At 50.4% G+C, this 12,015-nt stretch overlaps 1 protein-coding gene across 2 annotated transcripts in view; it reads left to right on the forward strand.

Moving 5' to 3' along the window:
* The window catches only part of stx5a (syntaxin 5A), a 46,493-nt gene that overhangs the window by 17,860 nt on the left and 16,618 nt on the right, over nt 1-12,015 (forward strand). For both annotated transcript variants that reach the window (XM_059958543.1, XM_059958544.1), the window contains exons 2-3: nt 4,905-5,115; nt 11,845-11,915. In XM_059958543.1, coding sequence (XP_059814526.1) covers nt 4,924-5,115; nt 11,845-11,915 — 263 coding nt within the window. In that variant the 5' untranslated portion in view covers nt 4,905-4,923. The remainder of the gene's footprint in view (nt 1-4,904; nt 5,116-11,844; nt 11,916-12,015) is intronic.

The raw sequence follows: 12,015 nt of genomic DNA on the forward strand, positions 1-12,015 counted from the left end.
CTTGAGATCAGTTTTCCTTCTGGATGAGCTGCCAACGAGCCCCATCTGCCCGAAGCGACTGGTTTTAAGTGACGGTAGCCCCCCTTTGCCCCTTCTATCGGTAAAGCGAGATGTGAAGGCGAGGAGCTGGATTTGATTGTCAGAGGCTATTGAGACACATGCCATTGGGAGCGTTTAATAGGTAGTGGGAGCTTGTCTCCACTGACAACCCCACCACCCTGACTGTGAACCCAGAACTTCAGAGACTCTTGATGTCCACCTCGGCTTGTGTTTGTGAAAATCTTAGTGGTGGGCCGACTGTGTCGGCAGAATCAGGTACATGATCACCGGCATGCGGCGTCAACTTAGCAGCAACTGTTCAGTGTGATTCGTAATCCAGCAAGGAGAGAAGAAAATAATAATTAAACAAGTAAATCAGTTACGTATATTGAATGGACTTTAAAAATGTGCAAAAACAGAAATACTGTATATTTTTTTAAAAAGTGAGCTTGTGTCCAAGGGTTCACTGTCCATTTAGGAATCAAATAGCAGAGGGGAAGAAGCTGTTCCTGAATCATTGAGTGTGTGTCTTCAGGCTCCTGTACCTCCTCCCTGATGGCAGAGGGGGAGAAGCTGTTCCTGAATCATTGATTGTGTGTCTTCAGGCTCCTGTACCTCCTCCCTGATGGTAGAGGGGAAGAAGCTGTTCCTGAATCATTGAGTATGTGTCTTCAGGCTCCTGTACCTCCTCCCTGATGGTAGAGGGGAAGAAGCTGTTCCTGAATCGTTGAGTGTGTGTCTTCAGGCTCCTGTATCCCCTCCCTGATGGCAGAGGGGGAGAAGCTGTTCCTGAATCGTTGAGTGTGTGTCTTCAGGCTCCTGTACCCCGTCCCTGATGGCAGAGGGGGAGAAGCTGTTCCTGAATCGTTGAGTGTGTGTCTTTAGGCTCCTGTACCTCCTCCCTGATGGCAGAGGGGAAGAAGCTGTTCCTGAATCATTGAGTGTGTGTCTTCAGGCTCCTGTACCTCCTCCCTGATGGCAGAGGGGAAGAAGCTGTTCCTGAATCGTTGAGTGTGTGTCTTCAGGCTCCTGTATCCCCTCCCTGATGGCAGAGGGGGAGAAGCTGTTCCTGAATCGTTGAGTGTGTGTCTTCAGGCTCCTGTACCCCGTCCCTGATGGCAGAGGGGGAGAAGCTGTTCCTGAATCGTTGAGTGTGTGTCTTTAGGCTCCTGTACCTCCTCCCTGATGGCAGAGGGGAAGAAGCTGTTCCTGAATCATTGAGTGTGTGTCTTCAGGTTCCTGTACCCCCTCCCTGATGGTAGAGGGGAAGAAGCTGTTCCTGAATTGCTGAGTGTGTGTCTTCAGGCTCCTGTACCTCCTCCCTGATGGCAGAGGGGACGAAGCTGTTCCTGAATCATTGATTGTGTGTCTTCAGGCTCCTGTACCTCCTCCCTGATGGTAGAGGGGAAGAAGCTGTTCCTGAATCATTGAGTATGTGTCTTCAGGCTCCTGTACCTCCTCCCTGATGGTAGAGGGGAAGAAGCTGTTCCTGAATCGTTGAGTGTGTGTCTTCAGGCTCCTGTATCCCCTCCCTGATGGCAGAGGGGGAGAAGCTGTTCCTGAATCGTTGAGTGTGTGTCTTCAGGCTCCTGTACCCCGTCCCTGATGGCAGAGGGGGAGAAGCTGTTCCTGAATCGTTGAGTGTGTGTCTTTAGGCTCCTGTACCTCCTCCCTGATGGCAGAGGGGAAGAAGCTGTTCCTGAATCATTGAGTGTGTGTCTTCAGGCTCCTGTACCCCCTCCCTGATGGTAGAGGGGAAGAAGCTGTTCCTGAATTGCTGAGTGTGTGTCTTCAGGCTCCTGTACCTCCTCCCTGATGGCAGAGGGGACGAAGCTGTTCCTGAATTGCTGAGTGTGTGTCTTCAGGCTCCTGTACCTCCTCCCTGATGGCAGAGGGGACGAAGCTGTTCCTGAATTGCTGAGTGTGTGTCTTCAGGCTCCTGTACCTCCTCCCTGATGGTAACAGTGAAATAGTTCATGCCCTGGGTGCTGTAGGTCCTTAATAATGGATGCTGCCTTACTGAGACACCGCCCCCTAAAGATGTCCTGGGTACGTTGTAGGCTAGTGCCCAAGATGGAGCTGACTAGATTTACAACCCTCTGCAGCTTCTTTCGGTCCCATGCAGTAGCCCCTCCATTCCAGACAGTGATGCAGCCTGTCAGAATGCAGTAGCCCCTCCATACCAGACAGTGATGCAGTCTGTCTGAATGCAGTAGCCCCTCCATACCAGACAGTGATGCAGCCTGTCAGAATGCAGTGGCCCCTCCATACCAGACAGTGATGCAGCCGGTCAGAATGCAGTAGCCCCTCCATACCAGACAGTAATGCAGCCTGTCTGAATGCAGTAGCCCCTCCATACCAGACAGTGATGCAGCCTGTCAGAATGCAGTGGCCCCTCCATACCAGACAGTGATGCAGCCGGTCAGAATGCAGTAGCCCCTCCATACCAGACAGCGATGCAGCCTGTCAGAATGCAGTAGCCCCTACATACCAGACAGTGACGCAGCCTGTCAGAATGCAGTAGCCCCTCCATACCAGACAGTGATGCAGCCTGTCAGAATGCAGTAGCCCCTCCATACCAGACAGTGATGCAGCCTGTCTGAATGCAGTAGCCCCTCCGTACCAGACAGTGATGCAGCCTGTCAGAATGCAGTAGCCCCTCCATACCAGACAGTGATGCAGCCTGTCTGAATGCAGTAGCCCCTCCGTACCAGACAGTGATGCAGCCTGTCAGAATGCAGTAGCCCCTCCATACCAGACAGTGATGCAGCCGGTCAGAATGCAGTAGACCCTCCATACCAGACAGTGATGCAGCCGGTCAGAATGCAGTAGCCCCTCCATACCAGACAGTGATGCAGCCTGTCAGAATGCAGTAGCCCCTCCATACCAGACAGTGATGCAGCCGGTCAGAATGCAGTAGACACTCCATACCAGGTAGTGATGCAGCCTGTCAGAATGCAGTAGCCCCTCCATGCCAGACAGTGATGCAGCCTGTCAGAATGCAGTAGCCCCTCCGTACCTGACAGTGATGCAGCCTGTCAGAATGCAGTAGCCCCTCCATAACAGGCAGTGACGCAGCCTATCAGAATGCTCTCCATGGTACTATAGAAGTTTTTGAGTGTATTTGTTGACATGCCAAATCTCTTCAAATTCCTAATAAAGTATAGCCGCTGTCTTGCCTTCTTTATGAATGCATCGATATGTTGGGACCAGGTTAGATCCTCAGAGATCTTGGCACCCAGGAACTTGAAGCTGCTCACTCTCTCCACTTCTGATCTCTCTATGAGGACTGGTATGTCTTCATTTGTCTTAACTTTTCTGAAGTTGAGTGCCAGGTTGTTGCTGTGGCACCATTCCACTAGTTGGCATATCTCACTCCTGTCCGCCCTCTTGTCACCACCTGAGATTCTACCAACAATGTGACCATACCAGAATGTGTGTCTCCCACCCCGGGCGTGTTGGTTACTAATGCAAACTGCATATTTCACTGTATGTTTTGACGTACACATGATAAATGGTTCTGAATCTGAGGATCTGAGCATTGGACTGAAATAAAATCAAAATATAACCAAAATTATCATGTCGGGGAGGCCCACTTTAACTTGGGGGCTGACAAAGGAACTGGGTGGTGGATTTCAGTAACAAATCTGGTGTAGTTCCTCTGAACAGTTTGACAATGAACTTGATGACTAATGATGGCCAGCAGCAGGATTATTACCAGAGCTGAATACTGTGGTCACATGATATTTCTGTGAATAGTGTGATGCAAGTCTGCGTGGGGCCTGGGTTATTTAGTGTCGACATATAAATGATCTGTAACTTCGGAGCGTGAGTGCAGTGACTGTGATACAAATGGTACAAATGATTTTATTTGAGTTACCTTGTGTGATAAAATAAAATATACCTCAGGTCCCGCACCACCCGGTTCAGGAACAGTTATTACCCCTCAACCATCAGGCTCCTGAACCAGTGAGGATAACCTCAACTCTGAACTGATTCCATCGGGAAGGAGGTACAGGAGCCTCATGTCCCACACCACCAGGTTCAGGGACAGTTATTACCCTCAACCATCAGGCTCCTGAACCAGAGGGGATAACCTCAACTCTGAACTGATTCCATTGGGAAGGAGGTACAGGAGCCTCAGGTCCCACTCCACCAGGTTCAGGAACAGTTATTACCCTCAACCATCAGGTTCCTGAACCAGTGAGGATAACCTCAACTCTGAACTGATTCCATCGGGAAGGAGGTACAGGAGCCTCAGGTCCCACACCACCAGGTTCAGGAACAGTTATTACCCTCAACCATCAGGCTCCTGAACCAGTGAGGATAACCTCAACTCTGAACTGATTGCACAGCCTACAGATTCACTGCCACGGACTCTACAACTCAGTATTTGATAGAATCAGAGGGTGGTGAGAGTGTGTAATGAGCTGCCAGTGCAAGTGGTGGGCGCGGGCTGGATTTCAATATTGAAGAGAAGTACATGGATGGGAGGGATGTGGAGGGCTGTGGTCCCTGAGCAGATCGATGAGAGTGGGCAGTTTAAATGGTTTGGTGTGGGTTAGATGGGCCGAAGGGCCTGTTTCTGTGCTGTACTTTTCTATGACTTATTATCTGTTTACTTATTCTTTGATGATGATTTGCCCTCTTTTGCATGCTGTTCTATTGTCAGTTTTTATTTATCGTTTTTCATACATCCTATTGTATTTCTTTACTTTATTGTAATTACCTCCAAGGAAACGAATCTCCTGGTTGTCAGTTTACTTTGAGCCGGTTTCAACGTCCCTTTATTGGTAAATCTGTGGGGTGCTCAGTAACTGTCCGGAGCTGTGCAAGTTTCTCACAAGGTGTATTCTCAACCCCAGGCAGAGGTTATGAGCCTCAATGAATACGCGAAGACGTCACGGTCCCTCCAGTACTGATCAGGGAGTGTACCTCGGGCCAACACAGACACAAGTACTCTCCTCCAGCTCCTCCTCGTCAGCCCCCGCCTCTTCCATTCTCGAGGACAACATGTCGTGTCGCGATCGCACGCAGGAGTTCTTCGCTGCCTGCAAGTCAATGCAGAGCAGACAGGTGAGTGCTCAGCAACTTCCATTTACCAGCGCGCGGAGGTGGGGCGGATTGGTGTGTGGGGAAATGGTGGGGCTACAGAGGATGGAAAAAATTAATGTACACAGAGCGTTACATCAACGATCCAGTGAACGAGATGTCAGATGATGCCATATCCCAAGTGGGCCTCTTGCCCAGACTCCAACCCAGACAAAGAACGTATCACAGGCTTCTCTGACTCCTGTCTGGCAATCACAATCTTTGCCAAGAATTATGTCAAATTTATAACAGACACGTTGGCTCAAAAGCTGTCTGCGGGTGTATCTGTTAGACACTCAGACTCACTGTATTGGGTAGAGGACTGGAACGCAGTGTGATCACTGTTCAACATGTTGTGTGTTCAGAGATGCCCTTCTGCACACCACTGCTGTAGCACGACATTATTTGACTTAATGTTGCCTTCCTGTTAGCTTGTACCAGTCTGGCCATTCTCCTTGTAATGGCCACTTCAGCCATTTTCTTTCAAGTAATCTCCCCCCGCCCCTCTTCTAAATTCCAGCAAGTACCGGCCCAGAGCCATCAAATGGCCCTCATACATCAACCCTTTCATTCTTCTGCATATCACACTGACCAAATTTCTCCCAAATAATCTTATAAAATCCAGAGAACACGGCTGAATTTTGTATAAGCCCCCTCCCAGCAACTCACCTGGTCCCTTTCCGGTGCCAACGCGTTCTTAGAGAAGTAGCTCAAACTGCTGTCAATACTGCAAGTGCTGAGGATAATCTTTCAGCTCATCACTCTGTACTTAGGATGGGTTATACAATATATTTATTATTGCAGTACATATACTATGCACAACATCGGGATTCGTCTCCTTACAGGCAGCCACGAAACAAAGACACACAACAGACCCCATTTTAAGAAAAAGTGGTCTGCCAAGCTCCCAAACAATAAGTCTAAGCGACTGACATTCAGAACTGAAGTTCACATAAGTGAGCCCACGGCCACAAAGCCAGTTCATGGCTGCAGCCCATCTGTTCAGGTGGGTTTCATTGAGAAAGTAGTCAGTAGTTTGTTTTGTTTTGCCAATGCTTTGAAGTTCACATAAGGTGAACACATCGACTACTTGTCGGTAATCAATCCCACATTTTCTGGTCAATGATCACTGTAATTTATAGCCTGTAACCTCCCTTTTGGAGTTGTGTTTTTGGACCACCTGTACAACCCGGTGTTTTTGAGATGTGAACCACCTGTACAACCTGGTGTTTTTGCGATGTGAACCACCTGTACGAACTGGTGTTTTTGAGGTGTGAACCACCTGTACGACCTGGTGTTTTTGAGATGTGAACCGCCTGTACGACCTGGTGTTTTTGCGGTGTGAACCACCTGTACGATCTGGTGTTTTTGAGATGTGAACCACCTGTACGACCTGGTGTTTTTGCGGTGTGAACCACCTGTACGACCTGGTGTTTTTGCGGTGTGAACCACCTGTAGGACCTGGTGTTTTTGCGGTGTGAACCACCTGTCCGACCTGGTGTTTTTGCGGTGTGAACCACCTGTACGACCTGGTGTTTTTGCGGTGTGAACCACCTGTACGACCTGGTGTTTTTGAGATGTGAACCGCCTGTACGACCTGGTGTTTTTGCGGTGTGAACCGCCTGTACGACCTGGTGTTTTTGAGGTGTGAACCGCCTGTACGACCTGGTGTTTTTGAGGTGTGAACCACCTGTACGACCTGGTGTTTTTGCGGTGTGAACCACCTGTAGGACCTGGTGTTTTTGCGGTGTGAACCACCTGTACGACCTGGTGTTTTTGAGGTGTGAACCACCTGTACGACCTAGTGTTTTTACTGTATGAACCACCTGTATGACCTGGTGTTTTTGAGATGTGAACCACCTGTACGACCTGGTGTTTTTGTGGTGTGAACCACCTGTACGACCTGGTGTTTTTGAGATGTGAACCACCTGTACGACCTGGTGTTTTTGAGGTGTGAACCACCTGTAGGACCTGGTGTTTTTGAGGTGTGAACCACCTGTACGACCTGGTGTTTTTGCGGTGTGAACCACCTGTACGACCTGGTGTTTTTGCGGTGTGAACCACCTGTACGACCTGGTGTTTTTGCGGTGTGAACCACCTGTAGGACCTGGTGTTTTTGCTGTGTGAACCACCTGTACGACCTGGTGTTTTTGCTGTGTGAACCACCTGTACGACCTGGTGTTTTTGCTGTGTGAACCACCTGTACGACCTGGTGTTTTTGAGATGTGATCCACCTGTACGACCTGGTGTTTTTGCGGTGTGAACCACCTGTACGACGTGGTGTTTTTGCTGTGTGAACCACCTGTACGACCTGGTGTTTTTGCTGTGTGAACCGCCTGTACGACCTGGTGTTTTTGAGGTGTGAACCGCCTGTACGACCTGGTGTTTTTGCGGTGTGAACCGCCTGTACGACCTGGTGTTTTTGAGGTGTGAACCACCTGTACGACCTGGTGTTTTTGAGATGTGAACCACCTGTACGACCTGGTGTTTTTGCGGTGTGAACCACCTGTACGACCTGGTGTTTTTGAGATGTGAACCACCTGTACGACCTGGTGTTTTTGAGGTGTGAACCACCTGTACGACCTGGTGTTTTTGAGGTGTGAACCACCTGTAGGACCTGGTGTTTTTGCGGTGTGAACCACCTGTACGACCTGGTGTTTTTGCGGTGTGAACCACCTGTACGACCTGGTGTTTTTGCGGTGTGAACCACCTGTACGACCTGGTGTTTTTGCGGTGTGATCCACCTGTACGACCTGGTGTTTTTGCGGTGTGATCCACCTGTACGACCTGGTGTTTTTGCGGTGTGATCCACCTGTACGACCTGGTGTTTTTGCGGTGTGAACCGCCTGTACGACCTGGTGTTTTTGAGATGTGAATCGCCTGTACGACCTGGTGTTTTTGCGGTGTGAATCGCCTGTACGACCTGGTGTTTTTGCGGTGTGAACCGCCTGTACGACCTGGTGTTTTTGAGATGTGAACCACCTGTACGACCTGGTGTTTTTGAGATGTGAACCACCTGTACGACCTGGTGTTTTTGCAGTGTGAACCGCCTGTACGACCTGGTGTTTTTGAGGTGTGAACCACCTGTACGACCTGGTGTTTTTGCGGTGTGAACCACCTGTACGACCTGGTGTTTTTGAGGTGTGAACCACCTGTACGACCTAGTGTTTTTGCTGTATGAACCACCTGTACGACCTGGTGTTTTTGAGATGTGAACCACCTGTACGACCTGGTGTTTTTGCGGTGTGAACCACCTGTACGACCTGGTGTTTTTGAGATGTGAACCGCCTGTACGACCTGGTGTTTTTGAGATGTGAACCGCCTGTACGACCTGGTGTTTTTGAGATGTGAACCGCCTGTACGACCTGGTGTTTTTGAGATGTGAACCGCCTGTACGACCTGGTGTTTTTGAGATGTGAACCGCCTGTACGACCCGGTGTTTTTGCAGTGTGAACCGCCTGTACGACCCGGTGTTTTTGCGGTGTGAACCGCCTGTACGACCCGGTGTTTTTGAGGTGTGAACCGCCTGTACGACCCGGTGTTTTTGCGGTGTGAACCACCTGTACGACCCGGTGTTTTTGCGGTGTGAACCACCTGTACGACCCGGTGTTTTTGCGGTGTGAACCACCTGTACGACCCGGTGTTTTTGCGGTGTGAACCACCTGTACGACCCGGTGTTTTTGAGATGTGAACCACCTGTACGACCCGGTGTTTTTGCGGTGTGAACCACCTGTACGACCTGGTGTTTTTGCGGTGTGAACCACCTGTACGTCCTGGTGTTTTTGAGATGTGATCCACCTGTACGACCTGGTGTTTTTGCGGTGTGAACCGCCTGTACGACCTGGTGTTTTTGCGGTGTGAACCGCCTGTACGACCTGGTGTTTTTGCGGTGTGAACCGCCTGTACGACCTGGTGTTTTTGCGGTGTGAACCGCCTGTACGACCTGGTGTTTTTGCGGTGTGAACCGCCTGTACGACCTGGTGTTTTTGCGGTGTGAACCGCCTGTACGACCTGGTGTTTTTGTGGTGTGAACCGCCTGTACGACCTGGTGTTTTTGTGGTGTGAACCGCCTGTACGACCCGGTGTTTTTGAGGTGTGAACCACCTGTACGACCCGGTGTTTTTGAGATGTGAACCGCCTGTACGACCTGGTGTTTTTGAGATGTGAACCGCCTGTACGACCCGGTGTTTTTGCAGTGTGAACCGCCTGTACGACCCGGTGTTTTTGCGGTGTGAACCGCCTGTACGACCCGGTGTTTTTGAGGTGTGAACCGCCTGTACGACCCGGTGTTTTTGCGGTGTGAACCACCTGTACGACCCGGTGTTTTTGCGGTGTGAACCACCTGTACGACCCGGTGTTTTTGCGGTGTGAACCACCTGTACGACCCGGTGTTTTTGAGATGTGAACCACCTGTACGACCCGGTGTTTTTGCGGTGTGAACCACCTGTACGACCTGGTGTTTTTGCGGTGTGAACCACCTGTACGACCTGGTGTTTTTGAGATGTGATCCACCTGTACGACCTGGTGTTTTTGCGGTGTGAACCGCCTGTACGACCTGGTGTTTTTGCGGTGTGAACCGCCTGTACGACCTGGTGTTTTTGCGGTGTGAACCGCCTGTACGACCTGGTGTTTTTGCGGTGTGAACCGCCTGTACGACCTGGTGTTTTTGCGGTGTGAACCGCCTGTACGACCTGGTGTTTTTGCGGTGTGAACCGCCTGTACGACCTGGTGTTTTTGTGGTGTGAACCGCCTGTACAACCTGGTGTTTTTGTGGTGTGAACCGCCTGTACGACCTGGTGTTTTTGCGGTGTGAACCGCCTGTACGACCTGGTGTTTTTGTGGTGTGAACCGCCTGTACGACCTGGTGTTTTTGTGGTGTGAACCGCCTGTACGACCTGGTGTTTTTGAGGTGTGAACCGCCTGTACGACCTGGTGTTTTTGTGGTGTGAACCACCTGTACGACCTGGTGTTTTTGAGGTGTGAGCCACCTGTACGACCTGGTGTTTTTGAGGTGTGAACCACCTGTACGTCCTGGTGTTTTTGCGGTGTGAACCACCTGTACGACCTGGTGTTTTTGCGGTGTGAACCACCTGTACGACCTGGTGTTTTTGAGGTGTGAACCACCTGTACGACCTGGTGTTTTTGAGGTGTGAACCACCTGTACGTCCTGGTGTTTTTGCGGTGTGAACCACCTGTACGACCTGGTGTTTTTGCGGTGTGAACCACCTGTACGACCTGGTGTTTTTGAGGTGTGAACCACCTGTACGACCTGGTGTTTTTGAGATGTGAACCACCTGTACGACCTGGTGTTTTTGCGGTGTGAACCACCTGTACGACCTGGTGTTTTTGCGGTGTGAACCACCTGTACGACCTGGTGTTTTTGCGGTGTGAACCACCTGTACGACGTGGTGTTTTTGCGGTGTGAACCACCTGTACGACCTGGTGTTTTTGCGGTGTGAACCACCTGTACGACGTGGTGTTTTTGCGGTGTGAACCACCTGTACGACCTGGTGTTTTTGCGGTGTGAACCACCTGTACGACCTGGTGTTTTTGAGGTGTGAACCACCTGTACGACCTGGTGTTTTTGAGATGTGAACCACCTGTACGACCTGGTGTTTTTGAGATGTGAACCACCTGTGCGACCTGGTGTTTTTGCGGTGTGAACCACCTGTACGACCTGGTGTTTTTGAGGTGTGAACCACCTGTACGACCTGGTGTTTTTGCGGTGTGAACCACCTGTACGACCTGGTGTTTTTGCGGTGTGAACCACCTGTACGACCTGGTGTTTTTGAGATGTGAACCTCCTGTACGACCTGGTGTTTTTGAGATGTGAACCACCTGTACGACCTGGTGTTTTTGAGATGTGAACCACCTGTACGACCTGGTGTTTTTGAGGTGTGAACCACCTGTACGACCTGGTGTTTTTGAGGTGTGAACCACCTGTACGACCTGGTGTTTTTGAGATGTGAACCACCTGTACGACCTGGTGTTTTTGAGGTGTGAACCACCTGTACGACCTGGTGTTTTTGCGGTGTGAACCACTTGTAAGACGTGGTGTTTTTGCGGTGTGAACTGAGGTCTGGGAGATGCAGGATGGTTGCGCCGTGGTGGTGGCACCCGGAACAACCCGAGTTTTGGACGATTGATTTGAGCACCGGGCCGGAGGTGTGGGATTCGCCTCTCTGCTCTGCGCTGAGCTGGCCATGTGACCTGCAACCGAAGGGCTCCTGGTTCGGCTGCAGCAGTGAACTGGCTTCGCGGCCGTGGGCTTGGTTCTGTCTGCTGGTCGCTTGCACTTTGGGAGTTTGGCAGTGTTCTTGCTAAAATGTGTTGAGTAAACCAGGAGTCTCCCCCCCCACCTTAAACTGGGGCTTTCCGTTCTAAACCATGAGAAGCTGGAAATAGGGAATGTCCAAAGAAAAGTCAGGGTGGTGCGTCTGTTAAAAAAAACCTCGTGGTCAGTTAGGGAAAGAAGTTTAAAAATCTTAAGGTCTAGGTGGAATTCAAAGGAAAAGAAATTCTGCATCATATTTGAGAGCAGGAAAAAAATGCTTGGAGAAAAGCATCCTTGAGGGTGGGGGTGTGCAAAATGGAGCTCTGTTCTCTGGAATTTATAAGATTATTGTGGGGGCGGGATTAATTTGATCAGGGTGATTTGGAGAAGGGAGAGAGGCTGTTGCCTTTTGTTATAAAGTTCCGATGTTTCTTTCTCAGAATGGATTACCGGTTAACAAACCTCACCTGAATGCAGTGCGTCAGCGGAGTGAATTCACGGTCATGGCCAAGTGAGTGTGACTACGGACACATTGTTTGGGAGTGGGCGTGGGCGTGGGCGCGGGGCTGGCCTGAGCAGCAAGCCTCCGCTGGAGGAGCTTGGCGGGTTGG

The sequence above is a fragment of the Hypanus sabinus genome, unplaced genomic scaffold (assembly GCF_030144855.1).
Source record: "Hypanus sabinus isolate sHypSab1 unplaced genomic scaffold, sHypSab1.hap1 scaffold_1081, whole genome shotgun sequence".
NCBI classification, from domain to species: domain Eukaryota; kingdom Metazoa; phylum Chordata; class Chondrichthyes; order Myliobatiformes; family Dasyatidae; genus Hypanus; species Hypanus sabinus.